Source organism: Maylandia zebra, linkage group LG8, assembly GCF_041146795.1.
Source record: "Maylandia zebra isolate NMK-2024a linkage group LG8, Mzebra_GT3a, whole genome shotgun sequence".
NCBI lineage: Eukaryota > Metazoa > Chordata > Actinopteri > Cichliformes > Cichlidae > Maylandia > Maylandia zebra.
This window is the reverse complement of record NC_135174.1, coordinates 29,767,287-29,792,692: the sequence shown is the minus strand read 5'-3', so window position 1 is coordinate 29,792,692 and position 25,406 is coordinate 29,767,287. Positions and strand designations below refer to the sequence as shown.

The 25,406-nt window shown below is 43.6% G+C and overlaps 1 protein-coding gene across 8 annotated transcripts in view; it reads left to right on the top strand.

The window, feature by feature from the left end:
* Positions 1-240: 240 nt before the first annotated feature.
* jakmip3 (Janus kinase and microtubule interacting protein 3) overlaps positions 241-25,406 on the top strand; it is a 39,860-nt gene continuing 14,694 nt past the window's right edge. For 4 of the 8 annotated variants that reach the window (XM_076887775.1, XM_076887774.1, XM_076887779.1 and 1 more), the window contains exons 1-10: positions 838-906; positions 1,353-1,552; positions 2,712-2,954; positions 3,840-4,079; positions 6,134-6,328; positions 10,070-10,183; positions 18,953-19,108; positions 22,200-22,337; positions 23,107-23,142; positions 23,299-23,370. In XM_076887775.1, coding sequence (XP_076743890.1) covers positions 885-906; positions 1,353-1,552; positions 2,712-2,954; positions 3,840-4,079; positions 6,134-6,328; positions 10,070-10,183; positions 18,953-19,108; positions 22,200-22,337; positions 23,107-23,142; positions 23,299-23,370 — 1,416 coding nt within the window. In that variant the 5' untranslated portion in view covers positions 838-884. Of the gene's footprint in view, positions 544-837; positions 907-1,352; positions 1,553-2,711; positions 2,955-3,839; positions 4,080-6,133; positions 6,329-10,069; positions 10,184-18,952; positions 19,109-22,199; positions 22,338-23,106; positions 23,143-23,298; positions 23,371-25,406 lie in introns of those variants that run through there. The other 4 variants (XM_076887780.1, XM_076887781.1, XM_076887777.1 and 1 more) reach the window with 3 other exon arrangements.

Here is a 25,406-nt window from a genome sequence, read left to right as displayed (position 1 = left end):
CTGATCTTTATTCTGCAAACCTGTGTCCAGTTTGCTCATCACCTGTGTGTGTCAAATCACAGTTTTCACGTTGTTCCTGTTTCATGATCATTTTTTATCATGAAGACAAAAGCCAGCCTTTCATCAGCCATGTGGAGATGAGGAGCAGCAAGAAGCAGTGAGGTGTGGTGGAGGTGAGTGACCAGCAGAGGGAGACATAACTCAGAGGACTCAGCTTCCAGAGTGAGGGATGCTGGGAGGAGGAAGAGGAGGAGGTGACACCAGCAGAGGCTGCAGAGATGCTAACAGCTCAGACACACAAACACACTCTGGCAGGAGCTAACTGCTAACACACGCAGAGAGACAGACACTCACACAGGCAGAGAGACAGACAGACACACACACACACACAGGCAGACAGGTAAAGGCAGGCTGAAGCTGGCAGCACACACACTTTGTGTGAACTAGCTGCTGTTAGCATGCTGTGGAGAGAAGGCTAATCTACTGACACACACACACACACACACGCAAAGCAATGCAGTGTCCAGGGCTTTCAATTGGACGGTGAGTGATTTATCAGTTAGACCCTTAGGTGTGTGTGTGTGTGTGTTAATATGTTGATGACAACTGCTATGTGCTGCTGCTGTTGCCATGGAAACAGTCATGTATTTGTTCTGTCAGAGAAGTCACCTGTCAGACATCGAACATGTGATCAGTGCCAGGTGAGTAAGAAGGTGTGTAGCTGTGCAGCCACAGTTGCAGAGTGCTCCTACCTCTGTGTACTGCTTGGTACAGCAGTATGCAGCTGCGCTACCACACTGAAGTCTAGTTCTCCTTTGCCGGTGAAGATCTGGAACCTGCTCGCTAGAAGTTTAACTTCCAGGGAAAAGCTTCTTTATTTTGGAATGACGTCAGACACTTACAGAGGTTTTCATCAGATTTATCAACCATGATTCTGGTTTTGGTTTCCTGCGCTGGATGAGGTTTTTGTGTTTGATTGATTGCTCTACACTCTTGGTGTAACTGCAGCCCATGGCCACCAAACGTTAGAACGCCTCAGAAGAGAATCCCTGTCAGTGTGGACGTGAAGCTGTGTGCAATCTAAACCATGCCGCAGCAGATTAATGACTGCCCTCATGTTGTGGACATTCTCAGACATTCTCTTGGCAGACGTGTGGTCCATTTTTTGGGATATTCTTCAGTAGTTTGGGTTGGGATCATCACTGCTGGCAACTAGGAGTTAATGCAGTGTTTCAAAATAACTACCCAGAGAGCTGCCTGGAGAGATCTCAGCATGGTCACCAGTAGTGTAGTAGTGTGACGTGCTTCTACTTATACTGACTGTGTGTTCTTGGTTGTGTGTGCGAGCACAGGTGCAGATGTAGTCAAACCTCAGATTGACAAACACTTGAGTGGGGGGCGGAGCCTGCAGGTGGTGATGTCAAAGCGAGGAGCAGGAGGGCGGGGTAAGGGGGAGCGACTGGACACCATGGCAACTCTTCAAGCAGCCAATGAGGAGCTCAGAGCAAAACTGACAGAGATCCAGATCGAACTACAACAGGAAAAGAACAAGGTAAGGACTACAAAACCCAGAGTATCCCAAAAAGTTGATCCTGTTTATTTGGACGTTTTCAGTGGGAGAAATGTTTCATCATCAAGTGACGTCTTCAGTCTCTGCTGACTGCAGGTTTCCCCAAACTTATAGACAGTTCATTGCACAATAACTGAAAGTAGCCCACTGAATGAACAATGGGCTGTGAGTTCAGTTTATGATCATTAGTATGCAAAGTGACATGACCACTGATCAGTGTCCATGAGTACCTTTCACAGAGAGTTGGAGAATGGCTGCAATCACAGCATTGTAAAATGGTAAATGGCCTGTATTTATATAGCGCTTTACTAGTCCCTAAGGACCTCAAAGCGCTTTACACATCCATTCACACACTGGTGATGGCAGCTACATTGTAGCCACAGCCACCCTGGGGCGCACTGACAGAGGCGAGGCTGCCGGATACTGGCGCCACCGGGCCCTCTGACCACCACCAGTAGGCAACGGGTGAAGCGTCTTGCCCAAGGACACAACGACCGAGACTGTCCGAGCCGGGGCTCGAACCGGCAACCTTCCAATTACAAGGCGAACTCCCAACTCTTGAGCCACGATCGCCCCCATGGTGACAGATGGACCCTTAGGCCCCCTCCTCCATTCAGAGATGGTCTTTCCCCTGACTCCGCCCTCAAACCAGCGTTCCTCCCTGTCCAGGATGTTACATCCTCATCATTGAAAGAGTGTCCACTGGCCTGTAGGTGTAAACAGACTGCAGAGTCCTGGCCTGATGAGGTGGCTCTTCTGTGTTGTGCCGTCCTCTTAGCCAGAGGTTGTTTGGTTTCCCCGATGTATAAATCCTGGCACTTAACAGCGCACACTCTGTTACTCTGTGGGGGGAAACTAACCTCACAGCCCATTGTTTATTCAGTGGGCTGGTTTCAGTCATTATACAAATGTCCTGTTTATAAGGATGTAAACCTGCAGTCAGCTGAGACTGAAGACGTCACCTGGATGATGATGAAACGTCTCGCCCACTCAAAACATCCAGATGAACAGAATCAAACTTTGGGATTTTCTTACCTGGATGATTGAGTATGCATCAAGAAAAAACTCAGAGTACCACAAAGATTACTGCAAAAATTTCACAGTACTCAGAGTAATGTAATGATAATACTGAGTACTGTAGGTGAGCCGACTGGAGAGGGAGAAAAGTCAGGAGCTGAAGGCAGAGCATCACCGGGCGGCGGTTGCTGTGACTGAGCTGAGGACCAAACTCCACGAGGAGAAGCAGAAGGAGCTTTCACTCACCCGGGAGACGTTACTACGGCAACATGAGATGGAGCTCATGAGGGTCATAAAGATCAAAGATGGTGAAATCCAACGTCTTAATGGACTGGTGCTCACCTTAAGGGATGGATCCACAGACAAGGTGAACCACCTAAAGCACACCTGTCCGACACCATCCATCTGTCCATATTGTGTTCACTGCATTAAGCTCCTCCTCCACTGTACACACATATTATATGAACTTGGCCACAGTGATGTTTGTCTCTTGAGACAAATATATTTGGATGAGTGCTAAGTTATCAGCTAATGCTAGCTAGCTTGGTTAACGAGTTGCACCTGGGTGCATCACACTGCACAAATGACATAAGAGGTTGGCAAAGAGTGAATTTAACTCAAGCATGTGACACAAGCAGGCCATGAAGCAGGCCAGCAGATCAGCTGTTCTCAGCTTCTGCACATCCCAGTAATAAATATCATTTACTGCTGCTGCCTCTGCAATTTCACTGTAGAAAAAATGTAGTCTGTTATGTTTAATTTCAAACACTTCTCATTTTAGGCATAGTAGCTGTTGGAAAATAAAGCTTTAGCTGTTTAACATACAACCCCTCATAATGTATTCCCGGTTAGATACCATATTTCTAGGCTTTTCAGGGCCGAGTACAATAACCTCAGTTTGATCTGAATTAAGAAGCAGAAAGTTAGCGGCCATCCAGGTCTTTATGTCTTTAAGACATTCCTGCAGTTTAACTCATTGGTGTGTGTTATCTGGCTTCATGGACAGATAGAGCTGGGTGTCATCTGCATAGCAGTGTAAATGTATGCTATGTCTTCTAATGATGCTGCCTAAGGGAAGCATGTATAATGTAAACAGAATTGGTCCTAGCACTGAACCCTGTGGAACTCCATAATTAACCTCAGTGTGTGAAGAGGACCCCTGCAGCACAGTAGCTGTAATACCTGCATCTGGGCTGTATTCGTTCTTTACCGCCAGAGGACACCATTGGCTCTTTGTTCTCATGCTATTCAGGTGAGGAGCGCCCTGCTGGGGGAAGTGGAGGAGGCGAGAAGGAGCTGGGAGGCGGAGCGTTGTCGCTTCCAACACGAGATTCTTGAGCTGAGAGGAGCAAAGAGGAATGCTGAGGAGGCGCTGACATCGGCTCAGCAGGCCTGCCAGGCCAGAGCGGCCGAGCTGCGATCAGCTCATCATCAACACCAAGAGGAGCTTAACAGGACCAAGAGAGACTGTGAGAGAGAGATTCGCCGCCTGGTAGGAGCCTGTGACGCACACATGACTGTTTACACATTCATGATAGCTACACATAACCAGGCGCTGTGTGTTGAGGTGGCCGAGCGGCTCATCTGCTAATCAGAAGGTCGGTGGTTTGGATACTGAAGCGTCTGACATATCACAAACATGGACAGCTTTACTATTAGCATTACAACTAAAGGTAAACCTAGAAAATATAAAGAGGTTAAACACAGAAGACAGAATGAAAGAAACACAGCTGCTGCACACAGCACTTGTGTGCTGTATGAGCATAATCGGCCAGCTGCAGCTGCTTCGGCCTCATCCCGTGCAACATCTAAGGTGGGTAGATGATCGATGAAAGTCCTCCGCCATGTTGCTCGGGGGCGGCCTGGGTTGCATCTTCCGTGGACATGACGACCCTGGGCAGTCAGTGCGGGAGTTGGCGTAAAATGTGACCTCCAAAGCATGTGAGCACGTGTGTGCTCGAAACACTTTGTTCAGTATAATTGGAGAAGGTCTACTAAAATAATGAAGTTCAGCTCATTTGAAGACAGGAGACTAAAAATGGCGACTGTAAGTAAACAGATTTATCAGATCACAGCTCTGTCGTTAACACACAGTAGAATTTGATGGATTAGAATTGAGTGTCTCACTATATTAATGTTTAGAGACAATTTTAGTTGTTTATTCTTCCACTGCAGGTTTGGTGGAGTTGTGTAATGTTCTGATGAAAAAATAAAAACAGAATTTAAATGTAGAATTAGACTTCCTGCAGATTTATGCTTATTAAAAACTCAAAAATGCGTTCTGGCAAAAATGAAGTCCCGGTTAAGATGAAATTCCCAACTGCTGTGACTCTGGAAACATGGGAATCATCAATCCAGCGGCGTTTTTTTAAATAGAAAACGAGCGTGAAGGGTCGTTTTCTGTTTGGATGCAGAGTTTAAACCTGACCAAAGCATTGAGCAAGCAGCTGTCGTTGTGCAGTCAGTTAAAAATATTAAACCATAGACATCGTGCAACTTGTCTCTGAATAAGATGAAAAATGTGAAACTGGCAGATGAATGAGCCACTAAAACTGGAGCGTTCCTCTGGTGGACTCTGATGAATAAATGCATTATTATGAAAGTGAATACATGAGTAACACGGAGTGGTACGACACAAACACAGACTGGTGCAGTACAGAGGCTGAACACCGGCTCACTGAAACTCCGCCGGGGACAACGATGACCTAAGACATCAACCTAAGCTGCTGGCCCAACTTATTTCTCTCAAAGTTAAAAAATCTGTGATTTTATCACGTACACATTAGTAAGATACGGTATCACGTACAAGGTTCATGCCTCAGGCCATGGAACGAAAACTTTTCAAGATTTCATTTTGACCACTGTCCTCGGTCCCGAACCCTCCCTCACATACTTCCTTTAAGGTAGAACGGACAAATTCGCACCGCAAGACTTTGTGTGGGTGGTTACCAGGTTACACTAATCTCACCTTTTAGGTTAGTGAGTAAGTAAACGTACTGCTCGCTTACATATGATGGGGTTGGAAGTTCACAGTAAAATCACAGATGCAAACTAGATCCAGCACCAAAGCAGCTGCACTAACATCCTGCAAAGGTTACCTGAGACATCAGCCAAAATAATTTATCATGGGCAGAGTCACAAAACTTTCTGACTCTAGCTTGTTTATGAGCGTGTGCACCTGCAGATTTCTCTGGACAAACCCGAAGCTCAGATACTCAGTGTGCTATACACGAGTCATTCAGGTACAAAAATCACCTGCTTCATTTTACATTACAAAGACTAGAAAGTCGTTTCTGGACCTGACTCTCACTTGTGTGTTTGAAATAACCCAAGCCTCAGTTCTCACCCCTCACCTGTCTCTGATAAAACAAAGACAGCTGACTAACCTTGCGTCCTCTAATCTGTCTCGCTGTCTGTCGCTCACCTGTCCGTCTCACCTGTCTGTGTCTCACCTGACTGAAGAGAGAGAAAACCGAAGGACGTAGCTGACTAACCCCGTCTCCTCTAACCTGTCTCAATGTCTGTCTCTCACCTGTCTGTGCGCAGATGGATGAGATAAAGCTGAAGGACAGAGCTGTCAGTGTTTTGGACAAAGCCCTCGGTCTGCAGGCTGGACACGCCCACCGCCTCCAGCTGCAGACTCAGGCTGCTGAACAGCAAATTGCAGCCCTGAGAGATGCACAGAGGGCGGGGCTAAACCACCCCACTCTTAACCCTAACCCCAACAACGCTCCTCACATTGTAAGCTCCGCCTCTTCCTGCTTGTTTAAACTGCATGTGAAAAAGCCATCTCATTTGCTTCATGTCACAAAAGCCCCAGAGCATTACAGTGGGAGTTCCTGTTTGTGTTGTGCTACTGATTCATGACTTATATACTGTGTCACCCTCAGCTGTGTGCCAGGCACAAGCCTGCACCAGTGCAGAAACAAAGCAGATTCAGCAACCACTGGGACTGAGCCTGTCGTCATGGCTGCGATTTATGATTGTGACTTTAGTGATACAAGCCTGCTGTATTCACCGAATATTCACAGCACCACAGACCAAACCGCAGCAGTCAAAGACAGGATAATACCTACAGAGCAGCTGGATGCTGCTAGAGATCAGCTGTTCACAGAGAGTTAAACTGGCACAGCATCTCTCTACTGTGGTGTCTGCAGTGTTTCCCTTCACTGTTCACATAGACCAGAAGGAAGGCAGCAGTTTAGCTAAAATAATCCAGCAAACATTCCCCAATGTCAGCTCTCAGGGGCTCTGTGTATTTTTTAACATCCCACATCAGGCTCCTTCTTCATCAACTATCAATATACTCAACATTCACTGAGCCATCCAAAAACCTGCACAGGTGTATGTGTTCAGGTGACTAATACTGGGAAGGACAAACAGCATCAGGGACCACAGCAAGTACCAATACCAAGACAGTGCTGTGGTCTTGTGTTGAGACAGATTTTTAAAATGTCACAAAACTGAAGCCTAATTTTAAAAGTAGAGTGAGTGTGTACAGAAGAGGGGCCTGAAAACTGAAGGCTCTGCCTCCCATTCTACTTTTAAATACTCTAGGAACAACAAGTAGGCCTGCAGAGCGAGAGCGAAGTGCTCTAATAGGGTGATATGGTACTACAAGGTCATTAAGATCAGATGGGGCCTGATTATTTAAGACCTTGTATGTGAGGAGCAGGATTTTGAATTCTGGATTTAACAGGAAGCCAAAACAGCAGGAATCTGCTCTCTTTCTAGTCCCTGTCAGGACTCTTGCTGCAGCATTTTGGATCAGCTGAAGGCTTTTCACGGAGTTTTTAGGACTTCCTGATAATAATGAATTACAGTCGTCCAGCCTGGAAGTAATAAATGCATGAACTAGTTTTTCAGCGTCACTCTGAGACAGGATATTTCTAACTTTAGAGATGTTGCACAAATGGAAGAAAGCAGTCTTACATATTTGTTTAATATGTGCATTGAAGGACATGTCCTGGTCAAAATGACTCCAAGGTTCCTCACAGTGTTACTGGAGGCCAAGGTAATGCCATCCAGAGTAAGAATCTGCTTAGATACCATATTTCTAAGCTTTTCAGGGCCGAGTACAATAACCTCAGTTTGATCTGAATTAAGAAGCAGAAAGTTAGCGGCCATCTAGGTCTTTATGTCTTTAAGACATTCCCTGATGGGTAGATAAAGTTTGGTATTATCCTCATAGCAGTAAAAATGTATGGCAAGCCTTTGAATGACACTGCCCTGATACTGATATTTGCCCTAGTGCAGAACCTTGTGGAACTTTATAATTAACCTAAGTGTGTAAAGAAGAAATTGGAGTCTGTTATTTAGATATGATTAAAGAAACCACAGCAGTGCATCGTCTAATCGCTGTAACTGCACTGAGGTCTACTGGACAGATCATTTGTAACCTTCACTAAAGCTGTTTACTGTGATGAGCTCTGAAACCTGACTGAAACTCTTCAAATATAGTTCATATAAACTGTGTTTGAATGTGTTAACACTAACCCTTTCCAAACTGTTGAGTTGGTATCTTGATGCATGCTCTATCATCCAGGTAAGTAAACCCCAAAAGGTTGATTCTGTTTATCTGGACGTTTTCAGTGGGAGAACCTTTTTGTCACTCATCCAGGTAGAGCTGCTCGATTATGGCAAAAATGATAATCACGATTATTTTCACTGAATCTCGATTATGTGATGATATTTATTTAACAATAACAATGTGTTGAATAATGACTTTAAAGATTGTCACAAAATAATCTAAAATAGTGCAAATACTGATAACAGTGCAAATGTTTGCAGTATAACAAATCAATGAAAAATGTAAACATCTGTGTTTAGTGAACTTTGCAGTGTTGCTCTGTGGTGCAGCTACGACACCGAGGAAAGTTTACACACTGTGTCTACTTGATCCACGTCTGACTGAACCCATAATGTTTCCACACCACTGAAGTTTTTTTCCTCTCTTTTCAACCAACAGCAGTCACTCTCCTCTCCAAATAACTTCTGCTGAGCTTTCCGAGCTTCCCTCGGGTCCTCTTAGTCAGCGATCCCCAACCCCCGGGCCTCGGACCGGTACCGGTCCGTGAGTCGTTTGGTACCGGGCCGCGAGAGTTGAGGCTCAGGCTTGAAATGTCTGGTTTTCAGGGTTTTTATCGGTTTTCAGCGTTATTTTGTTATCGTTTTTATCGTTTACTCGGTTTTCCTGGGTCTTTTCACGTGTGTTATGAATAAATATATATAAATATAAATATATTTATTATATAATATAATATATAAATATAATAAATCTTATTTTTTTCGGTACCGGTACTAGTTTTATTTTGTTGTATTTATCCGCGACACCTTAAAGGCCGGTCCATGAAAATATTGTCGGGCATAAACTGTCCATGGCGCAAAAAAGGTTGGAGACCGCTGCTCTTAATCGTGGTGACACGTGTTGGAAATGCAGAGAGGTGCGCTCGATTTGCCACACGGAGCAGCGCGAGAGTAAAGCGCGAGGGAGGGGCTAATAATCGGCTCAGTCATTTTTAATGATCGTTGAAAGCCCAGATCGTAATCGAGATTAAAATTCGATTAATTGAGCAGCCCTACATCCAGGTGACTTCTTCAGTCTGACTGCAAATTTCCAACCTTATAAACAGTACGTTTGCACAATGACTGAAACTAGCACCACTGACGAACAGTGGGCTGGGAGTCAGTTTCATAATCATTGTTGAGATGGTACTTGACCTAATGACTGCTCTGTGACTGCTAATATCCAACATGTTTTAAATAACACAGTATAATACCCCCTAATAGTTAGACTGAGTCACGCTGTACTTCTCTCAAAGTATACCACCAGAGGCATCTTTCTTATAAATAATACCCCAGTTGCCCAGCAGAGTGTTTCAGGGCCTTCCTAGCCATCCTAACAGTCTTGAAGTGTACAGCATGGTAAAGTCCTGAGTTACCATCCAGGCTAATTTGAGACCGGAAATTAAGGCCAATAACAGGTTGACTTCAGCCAAACTTTTTGCTGTTTCACCTCAAGAAATGTGGTGTCTACACAAACTACATGTGCAGTCTTCTTCTACAGACCAGGCTCAAAGGGCTAAGGTAGACAGAGAGAGACAGAAAACTTAGGCTTTTAAAACAAACTTGGAGCTAACCAGACCTTTAACACTCTAGCAGAAAGATGCACTCAACTTTCTCATGGACCTTTTAAAATTTTACTGACTAGTTATCAGAGAGTGATAGAACACTAAAATGGGATGTCTATAAGTAAAAGTCCTCTGTAAAGGTTTGTTGACTTTGTGCCAAAGTTCCTTAGAGGTTCACCTTTTAACACCATTTGTACTGTTACTGAATTCTCTTAAGATTTCAGTTTGTTCTGTTTGATTTTCAGTTTGTTTCAAATTATATTTTTAGTAATTCAGTGTTGAAGAAATTCCTATTGTATGAAAATTTGGTTGGTGGCTGACCTTTGACCTGGGCTGTCGTTCTTGTGCTCAGTCTCAGGAGGATCGTGACACTCGGAGGTTTCAGCTGAAGATAGCTGAGCTCAGTGCCGTCGTCAGGAAGTTAGAGGATAGAAATGCTCTACTGTCAGAAGAACGCAACGAATTGGTAAAGCACACACACACACACACACACACACACACACACACACACACACACAAAACCTTATATTGGACCCATTGCTCATTTCTTTATTTATCTCTTTACCTGTCATGTGTGGTAGTTTTAGCAAACAGAATCATGGCCTGAATGCTTTGTTGTGCCAAACACATTTCTTTTACCAAGAGGAGAACTATGGCCTCTCTGTAGGCTCCTATTGTTAATCTTTTTTTTGTTTATATACATATTTTTTTTACATTATTATCAGAGTGGGTGTTGTGCTGAAGCAGACAGGAGGTTGGAGGCCAGTTTGGTGAAGGTGGAGAGTCTAGGTTGATGCAAACAGGGTCTCCAACTGCTGCATCTGTAACAAAACACAAAGCACCTGAAAGACACAACAAGGCAAGATTCTCAAACATACAATTTTGTCATATGTGGGAGAAGATTGTGAGCGTTTGTATGAGCAGTATGTTTCTTTTTATGTCAGTGCAGTGGTGGCCTGTTGGGTGAGTGTGGAAATTAGACTGCGATTAGATTTGAGGAGACATGAGCAGATGGTCAACAGTGCTCATCGCCGCCTCATAGGGCTGCTCGATTATGGCAAAAATGATCATCATGATTATTTGCACTGAAATTAAGATCTCGATTATTTGACGATATTTATTTAACCCTTTAAGACCTACCATAGAACCAAGTCCGCCAGAGCTTATATTATTTTTTTACATGTTGTAGTGCCATTTGTGGGAGCATTTCAAGTTGCTATACATCAATACAACTGTTATAGCCCATATTTTAATAATATGTATGCATTAAGTCCATAGTAACTACATTAATTGCAAAAAAGTGCAAAAAACTACAAAAAAATTGAAAATCGTTTTTGTTTTTTTTGCATATATTTCTACTTGGAGAAATTTAAGAGGTTTGTCCCTCAAAACTTTAAATACAAAAAAGTTGCAAAAAATAGTTTACAACAACAGGAAATTTATTTTGAGTGTCTTGATAGTTTTATTTTGGAGATACAGCAATTTTTATATACTGCAGGAAAAACGAAAAACAATCCTATGATGCAAATTTGCAAAGAAAACAGCAGGTGCATCAAAATAAACTATTTCCAGCAGTGCAATTTGAGTTCCAAGCATCCCAGAAACTATTCAGAAAAGTATAGAGTCAAACATGACTTGTAAAAACACCAGTATAGGCTTTTAAGGCCTACAAGTAAAAAACTACATTTTCTGCGAAAATGACGTCACTTCCGGTTTCGGGCAGGAAATGGCGGACATGCGATAGTTCGCGCTGACCTCCTTTTCAATGTGGGAAGTGTTACGAACAGCTGATCGGATCGGCAAAGCCTGTTTCTGGAATATTGTGTTTTTGTTCCTGCAAGCGCTTTTTATGCAGTTTTTGCAAAGCTTTATGTGGAAGGAAACCGTGACCGAGGACAAGCTGATGGCATCAGATGTAAGTACAACTCCTCTGGTTTCATATGCAAAAAAATTATTGCGCTAGCTTACGCGGTTCAGGTTCTACAGGGATTTAAAAATAGTTACGCAAAATGGAGCGTGCTGCTCTGACCGGCTTTAAAGGGTTAACAATGACAATGTATTGAATAATGACTTTAAAAAATAATATAAAATAGTGTGCAAATACTGATAACAGTGCAAATGTTTGCAATATAAGAAATCAATGAAAAATGTCAACATCTATGTTTAGTCAACTTTGCAGTGTTGCTCTGTGGTGCAGCTACGACACCGTAGCAAAGTTTACAGACTACGTCTACTTGATCCACGTCTGACCCCGCGAACCCATAATGTTCCACACCACTGAAGTCTTTTTTACCTCTTTTCAACCAACAGCAGTCACTCTCCTCTCCAAATAACTTCTGCTTAGCTTTCCGAGCTTCCCTCGGGTCCTCTTAATTGTTGTGATGCGTGTTGGAAATGCAGAGAGGTGCGCTCGATTTGCCACACGGAGCAGCGCAAGAGTAAAGCACGAGGGAGGGGCTAATAATCGGGTCAGTCATTTTTAATGATCGTTGAAAGCCCAGATCGTAATCGAGATTAAAATTCGATTAATTGAGCAGCCCTACCGCCTCAGCAGCCCACCCACCAACCTCTGGGTATCACATATGTCCCCAGACGTCCTATGTGTATGGTTATGTGTCCTGAACTGTAATGACTACAGTGTAATTAATGGCTGTGCAGCACAGTGAGCAAAGTCCTACCGATTGAGGCCTGTGAGGCATATATTCCCCCTCGTGATATTACGTGTGTTAGTGTTGTGCTGTCAGAAGAAGCGGGGAAGGAAAAAGCATGTAGTTCTCAGCACATAAGCCTGCAGGTTCTCAAAAGCCCCCAAGGCACAGACCGGACATCTCAGTGTGGGCCTACCCACCCCACCAGGTGAAGCAGCCAAGGGGATGCAGTGCACCCCCACACAAGCACGGTCCCAACCAGAAAATGGGCAACCCCAGCACCAGGGCCCTGGACCATGCACACAAAGAGAAGAAGCCTGGAACTCTCTGGAACACAAGGAATTAAGGTCAGAAACAAACTCAGTTACTCGCCTCCCTCAATGCTACCCGGAGCATCTCCTTCCCCCTCAGAGCCCCACGTGCTCCACCTGCCAAGCAAGCAACTCAAACCAATCTTCATCTACCTCTGGTTCACCTTCTAACTATGTTCTCCTTTATTTGCAGTTACTCCACATCCGAACACACTACATTTCCCTTCCTCATGTTTCAAGTTTATTTTCGTGTTTGTAATAAAGCCTGTGAGAAATCTATCTGCTGTCTCCATGTTTGATCTGCGCTTCGGTCCACGTTCACATACTGGCTCCCGGGCCCCCTTCACACAGTGAGGACTATGCGATGTATTTGTTTCCATATCTAATTCACTTACATCAGCTAAGATGCACAGCTTGGCTGAGGTTGGGATATGTCAACTAAACCATGTGGATAGGTCTCTGCCAGGCACGTGCAGAGGGGGGGGCTAGAGGGGCTTGAGCACCCGCCCCTTTAAACCTCTGCACGGCCCTGGTCTCTGCCACAACCTCTGAACAGGTGTACAAGACCATATACGGTAGTGTGTATATAGTTCTCAGTAGAGTTACCTCTGCATTGTTTGCATATGCTAGAGTCTGCAAGACCTTTGTGGAACATCCTTTGTCCTGTATAGTTTGTTCTATGGAGAGTTTTGTATTGTATGAGTTGCTGCATTACAAAAGCTTTTTCCAGATGTGTTCTCCCTGCTGCCCCGTCATACCACTCTCACAGAGCGCTGTTTTGAAAAGCACCCTGAGTGACTGTGCATGCACTTCCCTATAGATTCCCCGAACATAAAAGGCAAATAGCTCACACTGTATTGGCTGCTATGCTGGAGATAGGGGTAACAGAAGAATCCCACAGTTCCTGGTGTAACCCCATAGTTCTTGTAGTTCCTGTGTGGATTATCACAAGGTAAATGAGGTATCACAGTTTGATGCTTATGCCCTGGGTCGATGAGCTCCTAGACTGGTTAGGTACTGGATATATCCAGGGGATAGATCCTTGTCTCCAGAGTCTAAGTAAAACAGCTATAATACAGCTATAACATCCTGCCTGCGTCTCATGACCAAAAAAGACGTGAAGTGGTTTTTGGGGCTGGCTGTTTGTGTCTGGCTTCATGAAGCTGACCAACACTTTGGCTGATCTCACTTGAGAACGTGCACCAGAGGATGGGTCAGTGCCAGGCAGCATTTGACCTGGTCAAAGAGGCTTTTTGTGGGGAACCTCTGCTCCACACCCCTGACTTTTCCCTTTCTTTCATTCTGCAGATGGATGCCTCAAACTGGGCTCGGGGCTGTTTTGCCCCAGCAGGTAAGGGGGGTCGACTGCCCTGAGACAGAGGCCATATACAGCACAGTGGAGAAGGAATGTCTGGCAATTTGGTGGGTGGTCGACTGCCTTCGTTATTATCTCTTGGGATGTTCATTCAGACCAAAAACTGTTGCAATAGCTTCACCGCATGAAGGATCTCAATGTCTCGATCACCCAGTGGTATCTGGCTCTCCAGCCATTTAAGTGAAAGGTGCTCTATAGGCTGGAGGCACAGATGGTCATGGCTACGTGGCGAGTTCTGGCCTGCGGCTCTGCTGGAAAGGAGAGGCTGTGCAGCGGGCTCGGAGGCAGTTCCATGAGGGCTGGCAGAGCAGTTGGGACTGATTGTTTAATCGTGCGCTTTCTATTTTAGTAGACAGCTAGGACCGGAGGAGGTGACCTGAACAGAGTTGATCCAGGTGATTGTAAGGAGCTTGGAAAGAAAAGCATCTGTACTTCTTCAAGTTGCTTGAAGACATTTCACCTCTCATCTTCAGTTCTAGGGTAGATGGTGGAGAGTCCCAGATTTAATTAATGTCACCTGACCGTACTGGAGTGGTGGAGCAGTTCTGAAAATTACAATTCAAAGGCAGAACTGCTGATTTGCTTCAGCTGATGGAGTAGTATAATATTAAGAGTGTCTGTCCTCAGAAAAGAGGTTTGTGAGTTACCACGCAAAAGTAAACATCAGCAAATAAGCTTACTGTATGGTCTGTATTTCCAGTTTGAATTTCTCTAATATCTACATTGTGTCTGATTGCTACTGCTGGTGGTTTGATGAAAATGACAAAAGCAACGGGGGAAGCAGACAGCCCAGTCTGGTGCCCCTCTGTAGATTGAAGCTGGGGAGTAAGGTTGTTTGTCCTAGCTGATGTGCTTGGAGAGGTGTATGAATTTCCAGTTTACCTGGTCAAATGGTTTCCTTATGTAGGGTCCTTATGTTGGCTGGTTTAAGAAGTACACTGACAATGGCAGAGTTCATTCTGAATTTGGTTTACCATTCTGAAAAAAGTGGGTGCCAATGTTGATGAAACTTTGCTGGAAAAGCGTCTCGACCTGGGGCTTTATTGTTTGGGAGATGCTGTAGGGCAGGGGTGCCCAATCCCGGTCCTCGAGAGCTACCGTCCTGCAGCTTTTAGATGCATCCCTACTCCAACACAGCTGAATCAAATGGTGTGATTACCTCTTCAGCATGCCATCATGTTTGGCAAAGGCCTGATAACAAGCCATTCATTTGATTCGGGTGTGTGGGAACAAGGATGCATCTAAAAGCTGCAGGACGGTAGCTCTCGAGGACCGGGATTGGGCACCCCTGCTGTAGGGCTTTGTGAAATTCAGACACTGGAGAGGTGAATCCAGAGCTGTCATTTGTTAGCCGTTTAGTTTCAGTGGATTTATATTGTTAAGAAATTCTTCAATGTCAGCATGGATTAATCTGGGGTGAATATACGTTTCCTAATTATTTGTTGTGCAGTACTGTTCTCCGTTGAATCCTTATAGATGTTTTTTCTTAATTTATCTTTAACTGGTTGGTAAGGAATTTTCCAGATTTATTGCCATGTTTAAAGTTCTTCAAACGCAGCATTTGTGTCAGAAATTGTGTTTTATTATTATTAATTATTTCATTTAACTATAGTTTTAATTTTCTCAGGTTGTTAATTGTATGTTGATAGGGAGCTTCTAATGATTACATTTTCGGTTCTATTTTATTTGTGTATTATTTTGTCTTTCCTGATTTTCAAAAAAACACCGTTATATTCCTGGAAGGTCATTATTATCTTTCCCACTCTGATGTCCACTGATATGAACACCAAACATCGCAAAGACCAAAATCACTCATGTGTTGTTTGAGAATGTCGGTAGACTTCCAGTTCCTTTGACTCACAGCTGTACTGAGCATATCAATTTGTGGATTAAATACCAGGTTGACGTCTCCTCCTATTATAGGAGTGATGTCAGAGTGATCTGAAAGTGAAGTGAAGATGTAATAAAAAGGAGGGCCTATCAAGATTTAGTGATTCATATTTTGAAAACATAAATTAAGTATTATAAATCCACCTTCTGGATCTGTAATACTGTTGCTAATGGTCAAGTTTATTTTTCTGCTAATTAATATGGCTACATGTCTTTGTTTTACCGTATTTACCGCACTATAAGGTGCACGTAAAATCCTTAAATCTTCACAAAAATCGACAGTGCGCCTTATAATCTGGTGCGCCTTATGTATGAATTTTGGTTTGTGCTTACTGACCTCGAACCGGTTTTATGTGGCACACTGTGCTCAAAAATCTGTCAAAAAAAGATTTTTAGTGCCACTTTTTGGAGCATTACGGTTACTGTTGCCAGGAGCCTCGCGGAGTAATACGTACTGTGCTTCAACACAACATTACCGTGTTGTGTGTGTATAACGACTCCAAAATGGCACCCGCGAAGAGACACGCTTACGAAGCGGATTTTAAACTTCGAGCAATTAGTTAAGCAAAAGAAAATGGAAATAGAGCAGCTGCCAGACAATTCGGCATTAATGAGTCGATGGTGCGCAAGTGGAGGAAGCAAGAAGATGACCTAAAACAAGTAAAGACAACCAAAAGGAGTTTCCGAGGGAACACGGCGCGATGGCCGCAGTTAGAGGACAAAATTGAACAGTGGGTTATTGAACAGAGAACAGCAGGCAGAAGTGTCTCTACAGTCTCTATTCGACTCAAGGCTACAGCAGCACGTGACGTGCAGATTAACAACTTTCGAGGGCGACCTTCTTGGTGCTTCCGTTTTATGAAAAGGCATAATCTCTCAATCCGCACAAGAACTACTGTCTCACAGCAACTGCCAAACGATTACAAAGAAAAGTTGGCCATTTTCCGCACCTACTGCCAAAATAAGATCACTGAAAAGAAGATCCGGCCAGAACACATCACTAGCATGGACGAGGTCCTCCTTACCTTTGACATCCCCGTGAACCGTACTGTCAAGAAAACAGGGACCAGTACGGTATCTATACGCACCACAGAGAACGAGAAGTCATCCTCCACTGTAGTTCTGGGCTGCCAAGCTAATGGCCAGAAACTACCACCCATGGTCATTTTCAAGAGGAAGACTTTGCCAAAAGAAAAGTTTCCGGGCGGCGTCATCGTGAAGGCTAACTCAAAGGGCTGGATGGACGAGGAGAAGATGAGCGAGTGGCTGAGTTTATGTCAAGAGACCGGGTGGCTTTTTCCACAAATCTCCGTCTCTTTTGATCTACGACTCCATGCGCGCCCATCTCACCGAGGCTGTCAAAACCCAAGTGAAGCAAACTAATTAACATTGTATGTGACAAACCTCAGAGCGTTCATGTTTAAAGTAACTGGTGGGGTGTTGAATGTTCGCTAAATCGCTGTGTGTGTGTCTGTCTGCTTGTGTATGTACCTGTGCTGTGTGATTGTGAAGTAAATCACAGCATTGGAGGCAGAGCAAATACAATGAGTGCAGAGAGAAATGGTGTGAAAACTGAGATGTGCAGCCACCAATGAACCATTCGCAAGTGACGTTATATCAACAACAACAAACAAATAGAGGGGAATTTAAGAAAAAACAACACGAGAAAACAGGCTGTGGTCATTAAACCAGCATGAATTGTTCTGTGTAGACATGTCTATTAAACAGGGGAAAAGGATATGGAAAAGAATGAGAAAGAGGCCTTAGTATAGCTACAGATGGTCTAGTCACGATAAAGCTGCCACTGATGCACAGTTTATAGACCACAGTGACAGCTCGGGAGCCTCCGTGGATGAATTTCTTTCAGATCAGGAACAGGACTTTGCATTGCTCCAGGAGCTCTTTGAGAAACCGAAGTTTGTTGCTGTCAGCTCCCAGCCATGGCTCTACACCAGCTCTTTCTGTTTAAAGTTTTCCAATTTGGACACAGTTGGTCTGGGTCTGCGTCCATCAGCTTGCTTACGTCCCAGATGATGGACATAATGGAAGCTGATGTTTTACCATGTGGAGTTTGAGGTGGATCTAGATGTAATGTCTCACTGTAGTTTGCAGGTCCTTTGCTGCCTTCTCTAGGATGCCTCCAGGCCTAGCATGCTGCAGGCCTGGAGCTCGACGACAGTTTCCTTGATTTTTTTTAATTTTCGTCTGAGATCTGGGTCATACCGTCGCTGAGGGATTACCCCGACTCTCCCCGGCCACAGCAGTGAGTGTGTTCACCTGCGGCTGGCTGAACTCCACGGACTTACGCAGCACCCGAAAGTCTTTATGCAAGATTTCCAGTGGGGGCAGGTATATGTCAAAGCTCGATGGTTTTTTTTTAATCTATGGACACCAAAATCTCCATCATGTTGCTAGTCTGAGGAGAAGCCCGTTCCAAACATGTTTCCTTTGCTGCTGGATGGAGTCAGTGTCTTGTTTCCCCTTAACAATGGACCTGAAACACTTGCAGGTATACTGCTTCTACTGTCCCGGTCTTCTTTGTGGTCCTCCAGAGTGCTTAAGTTGGTTGAAACACAGTTTTCAAGCTGTATAGGAGTAAGTTGGCAGAGAAAGCTAGTGACTGAAATGTTCTCAATCAGTAGCACGCCCGGTGAGATTCACGCTGGGTCTCGTGTTAGCTCCTCCTTCCCTTTATTGTCCTAACTCTAACCCAGGCTGATCCTAACTAATAAGGCAGCTACACCTGTAGAGGGTAATGTTGAGTAAATTAATTGTTACATTCCACCTTATGCAGCTAATGAACCGCAACTCATGCAGTGCCTCTCCAGCCCAGGAAACAAAATATGGAGCTTGAAATGAGACCGTAAGCTTAATGGACTCCAATCATAAGAACTACAAACACTGTAGGGCACTGTCACCCTAATGTTATCTTACCTGGGGCTAATGAATTACTTGATAAAATCCTTGTCCTCTTCCTGCCTGTATGTTTTTATTTTTCGTGTGTTCTGCAGTTGAAGCGCCTGAGAGAGGCCGAGAGTCAGTTTCTTCCTCTTCTGGACAAGAACAAGCGTCTGAGCCGCAAAAACGAAGAGCTGGCTCTAGCGCTGCGTCGACTCGATAACAAGCTTCGCTTCGTCACCCAGGAGAATCTGGAGATGGTAACTATGGTAACCTCTGACTCTAACACACCCTATTCTGTATCAGTCAAACTGGTGATGGTGTTGGAATTGATGTGATGTCCAGCTTCCACACGCAGTTACTGCTTTTTACCAGCAGGTGTCAGGATTCACTCACACTTCAGGGTTTAGGTACTTCATTGACAACCCAATTACAAGACTGAAGTTTAATTTGTCATTTTATTTGGATCTTTCACCTCTTACACCAATGATCCAAAAGATTGAATGATCCCGATTATAAACCAGGATGCTGCTGGAAGGCTCTCGGCCACGCTTGACCCTGGCAGGACTCTTGGTGTCTTGTAGAATAGAATAGATCTGTATTGTCACTGTTACAAGAACAATGAAACACAGTTTGGCATCTCTCCGTTGGCAGGATGTAGATTTACATTCAGTTTTTGGATAGGAGAGGAAGATAAGATAGACATAAGTTTAAGGGTACCTACTGAGGGAGTGTGTGTAACACACAATAGCGTAACACAGGCTACACAGTAACACAGGCATTTACACAAAAAAGATATGTACAAGTTATACATACAAAGGAGTACATACGCATACACACATACATACCTACCTATATACACAAACATATACACAGATATATACGTACGTTTTAACAATTAATGTAAATCTATCTCATATACAGGGACGCCTCTGAAACAAAGTGTCGTCCATTCTTCAAATTTCTGTCCCTGGATAAATGAAAATATTCTGAATTTTAGGAAATATTGTCGCAAGTTAGAACGTTTATGGAAGGCTTCCAAGCTCGAGGTTCATGGGATACATCTCAAGGAATCAATTTCCTCACTTAATGACATGATTAAAAAATGCTAGAACTGAATTTAAAAAAAGAACCATCCCAAAGTGTTGTTTGATATCCCTCATGTACCAGTCTATACTAAATCTGATTGTAATGAATTTTTGAACTATTTTGTAAATAAAGTCGCTGCCATCAGGTCTATTATCTCTCCATCATCCTCTCAGTATCACACTGAAAATATCAAAATGATCATCTGTGTCAAAGATCTTGGAAAAAAGAGTTGCAGAACAACTGAACAACTTTTTGGAGAAGAACAATGTTCTGGACATTTTCCAAGTCTGGTTTCCACAAATTGCACTCGACTCAAACCACTTTACTTACAGTGTGTGGTGACATGTTGATGGCAGCAGACTCTGGGGAGTGCTCGTACTGGTTATACTGGTTCTCTCCTCAGCTTTTGATGCTGTTGATCACAGCATCCTGATAAATAGGCTAAAGGACTTGTTCAGGATTACTGGTGTTGTTTAAAATGGTTTATGTCGCATCTATCTGAGAGATCTTTACTGTCTGTATGAATCATGTGTTGTCTGAAACATCAGCTCTGCCTTCTGGGGCACCTCAAGGATCTGTTTTAGGTCCGATTCTCTTTTTGCTGTATATCCTCCCTCTAGGCCAAATTATCATCTCCATGCTGATGACATTCAGTTATACTGTTAAGCTTCTGAGTTTTATGAATTGCCTTGTTTAAATAATTGTCTGTCAGAAATCCAACAATGATCAAATGACAATTTAATCACAACTTTGATTTTTGGTCCTGACCATATAATCTCAGAAATTAAGCAGCATATCAGTTTTTTACTCCCTCCTGTTCAATCGAGTCTCAGAAACTTGGGCATCATATTTGACAGTACAGTGTGAATCTTTCCAAACAACTAGTCCAGAACTGTTTTTATCATCGAAGAAACATTTGTCAACTCAGACTACTGGTGTCAAAGACAGAACCTGAGATGATTCATGCTTTTATTTCTTCTCGTTTGGATTATTGTAACGGTCTTTGTGCTTCCAACAAATCTGCTCGGGATCGCCTTCAAACTGTACAGAATGCTGCGGCGAGACTTTTAACTGGCACTGACAAGAGGTCACACATTACTCCAGTTCTGGCTTCTCTTCACAGGTTGCCAGTAAATTTTAGGGTTCATTTTAAAATTTTAGTCGTAACTTTTAGAGCTCTGCATGGTGAAGCTCCCCAGTCCATCTGACCTGTTGAAACCTCATGCTCCATCCCGAGCACTTAGGTCTTCAGGTCAGAAGTTACTGTTGGCCCCATGTACTGGGTTCAAAACAGGCGCCGAGGCTGTGGAACTCTCTTCTGTTGGCTTTACGGTGTTTAGACTCAATTGACTCTTTTGAAAAGCAGCTGAAGGCATTTCTATACAAGCTTTTAATTCATTTTCTCATTGTTTTATATTATTTTATTTAGCACTTTGTGATTTTTATCTGTGAAAATACATTTTACTTACTTTTACTTACTTACTGTAATGGAAATTACACTAAAGCAGAAATTGTTATAGTTAGGGCTGTGCGATATGACCAAAATCACATATCCCTATGTAAGACAAAAATTTAACATTTTCTGTAAATTCTGTGAAATTTGGTCCACTCAACTTGCGTGAAGTGTTTTCAGCTGGGCGTCGTTTACCTGGAGTCGAGTGTTACATAAGTTGAAACGGACGCAATTTTCTTTATGGGCTCTTTCTTAGCTTATCGTCCGTAAACACTCTTGTCCGAAATACTTTGCAGTTTATTTTGAAAAATCTCAACAGGATCTTCAGCTTTATTGTGAAAGGTTTATGTGGAAAATAAACAAGCCACACGATGGTTTTACCATCGTTGTTGGTAATGACAACGCATAAAAACAGTCACTTGTCCACTGTAGTGTGGTTATATTAAATATAAGAGAAAAATAGAGCTTTGGGAAATTCTACCGTGACCATCAAAACCATGAAAAAATATTGCTGAAAACTGTTTATTTTACCACAAAACAAACGATAGCGTAATATGAAACCATAGACGTTTTTATATCGTTACATCGAACAGCCCTAGTTATAGTATACTTTATTCAAACACAGTGAAACAGTGCTGCATCAGCTGCTGAGCATTTCTTCCACATCTATTCATTTTAGTTATATTTCTATATGAAAGAAAAGACAACCCATCATGGCCGAGCACTTGGTGACAGTGAGCATGAAAAACCATCAAACAGCAATCGAATACTTTAGCATACCATTGCTATGGTAACAGCCATGCTTTTGTGGTCCACAGAGGAGGCCAAGTTCATTAAATGATCTGGACCGCAGCCACTCCACCAGTTACCATGGTTACAGTCAGGACGAGAGAGAGATGGAGTTTCTGCGGTTACAAGTCCTGGAGCAGCAACACATCATTGATGACCTGTCCAAGGTACCCATACTACTGATTCAGTTCAATTCAGTTCAGTTTGTATAGCGCCAAATCACATCAGTTGCCTCAAGGCGCTTTATGTTGTAAAAGAAATACCCTACAATAATACAAATAAACCAGAGTAAATCTCAACAATCATATGACTGCCTATGAGCAAGCACTTTGGCGAGAGTGGGCAGAAAACACTCACTTTTAACAGGAAGAAACCTCCAGCAGAACCAGGCTCAGGGAGGGGCGGGGCCGTCTGCTGTCAACAGGAAGAAGCCAAAGATTAATAATAACTAGTAATTAAATGCAGAGAGTTGTATAAAAACATAGTGAGTGAAGAAGAAACACTCAATGCATCATGGGAGTCTCCCAGCAGCCTAAGGGAGGATTCAGGGTCACCTGGTCCAGCCCTAACTATATGCTTTAGCAAAAAGGAAAGTTTGAAGCCTGATCTTTAAACAATCCAGGGTCTACCCTGTCTCCTGCCCTAAGACAGCTGTGATAGACTCCAGCCCCCCCTCCCCCCCACGACCCTGAATTGAATAAGTGGAAGAGGGGGATGGATGGATGGACACACATAAGCCCATATGTGTTCATTCATAGTTTTGATGCCTTCAGTGAGGAACCACAATGTGAAAAAACCCATTAAGTGAGCAACTGTGTCCATACAGACGACAAGTAATACTGTTACTGCTCCTACTAGTACTACACACACTCACACATTTATACTTGTACTACAGTTCAGTACTTCACTGTAATAAGACTTAGTTTGTGTTTACAGGCTCTGGAGACAGCTGGTTATGTGAAGAATGTGATTGTAAGTATTGAATCATACCAGTGTTAATACAGTTGTTGGTGTGTCCTGTGTGATGGATTGTGAGCTTTGTATCAAACATGCATAGAATCAGTGATAACCCTGAGAGTAAGGTCTTTCTATTAATAGTGAAACATGCTGCTGTCTGTCTGTCTGTAGGAGAGAGACATGTTACTGAGGTACCGGCGTCAGGAATCAGGGAGGAGGAAACGGACCTTCAGAGCCTGCAGGGTGAGGCCAGGCCTGTACCCCGATATTTCTTTGTTTGTGTGTAAGAGATGTGCAGAGAAGTGTATGACGAAGCCAGGTTAATTCTTTAGCGAGCTGTTTACCTATTGAATCTCCATGAAAACCGAGGCTGACCAGCTTACCTGATCAGAAGCAGGTGACCCTCAGCATTTCTTTCATGTGCAGAACGCTTTCAGTGTTTTGTGTGCAGCTTGTTCCTGAAAGCAGCAAATGAAGCCCTGCTGCAAAGCTCCAGCAGCTCAGACTGAATGTGCATCCCATTACGTAAAGTGAAGTTGGAGCGACGTCTTTTATAAGTCATTTTTGGACCTCCAGTTTTGGTCCACTGAGAGGGTCCACTGTAAAACCAGGTGACAACTTTTTTTTAAATGTCTGCTTAATGTTGTCGTCAATAGAAACGACATGTAGGGGCTATTTATGGCACATTGAGGAGGATGGAAACCTCAACGTTTACATTTGCTGGAAACCCACAAACACAGACCAGTACCTACTCCCCACTTGACTTCCACCACCCTCTGGAACACAAACTTGGGGAAATCGGGATCCTGCAACCCTGGAAAAACATCCCCTCTAAGCCAGAAGGGGAAACAAAGGAACACACATGTAAAGAAAGCTCATAAACATGTGGTTATCCCAGCTGGGTTTTCATCAAATCAACTAAGATGCACAGCAAAGACGGTCAGACACCAACTAGAGAGGATCAGAAGGACAAACAGAACAACTGTCATCCCTCATGTGGCAGGTTTATCAGAGAAACTCAGGAGAGTCTTCTCCAAGCACGACATCCCAGTGTACCCAGCCACACACTCAGACACAAACTGGTTCATCCCACACACAACCTCAACAATGTAGCGTAGCTGTACAGTGTAGGGAGGAGTGCTCAGACCTCTACACTGGAGACACCAAACATCCACTTTATAAACGCACAACATAGAAGAGCCACCTCCACGGGACAAGGCTCGGCTGTACTAAAGGACAAAGGTCACTGCTTTAAGGATGCAAATGTTCACATGTTGGACAGAGAGGACAGGTTTGAAAGAGGAGTAAAAGAAGCATCTGTGTCCACTGTGAACGGCTATCTTTGAACAGAGGGCGGGGCTTACCACACCAACTGTCTGCCATCTATAATCCAGTTCTGAGATCCTTCACAGAGACCTTAACGCCCACTCACATGGGTGAGTTGATCTCAGTAGGTCACATGACTCACGATGGTTCAGCTAAGGTTCAAGGTTCAAGGTTCTTTATTTGTCACATGCATAGTTATACAAGTATAACACAGTGAAATGTAGCCTGACACGCTCCTCGACATGTGCAAAAATTGGGGGGGGGGGGGGTGTAGAGGAAGAACATTATATATATATATATATATATATATATATATATATATATATATATATATATATATATATATATATATATATATGTAGTATATACACTGGGTGAATGTGCAGTAGTAGCAGCAAGCAGGTGAATTCTGTACATTAATATGAATAGACATCTGACTATTTTACAGGATAGACAATATAAACATATTTAAAATTAAAGGAATTGAAATGTACATTGTGCCTTGGTTTAGTGTCTGGAAGAGTCCTGACTCAGTCAATTATAGATGATGTGAGAGGGCGGGTGTGTGTGTTTAGGGCCCGGATGGCTTGGGGATAGAAGCTCCTCTTGAGTCTCTCTGTCCTTGCCCGGAAGATGCGGAACCTTCTACCAGATTGCAGAAGTTGGAACAGTTTGTTGCCAGGATGGGACGGGTCCTTCAGTATCTGCGCTGCTCTAGTCCGGCATCTCCTGGTGTAGGTGTCCTGAAGCGGGGGGAGAGCAATCCTGCAGCAGCGTTCTGCTGTACGGATCACTCTCTGGAGAGCTTTTTGGTCCTTCACACAGCTGTTCCCGAACCACGATGTCATGTTCTGTGTGAGGATGCTCTCTAAATGCTCTCGCTAAACCTCTGCTAATAGCAACTACACCTTTTTTCACACTTTGGCTCCTGTGATGAGGGTAATGATCAAATA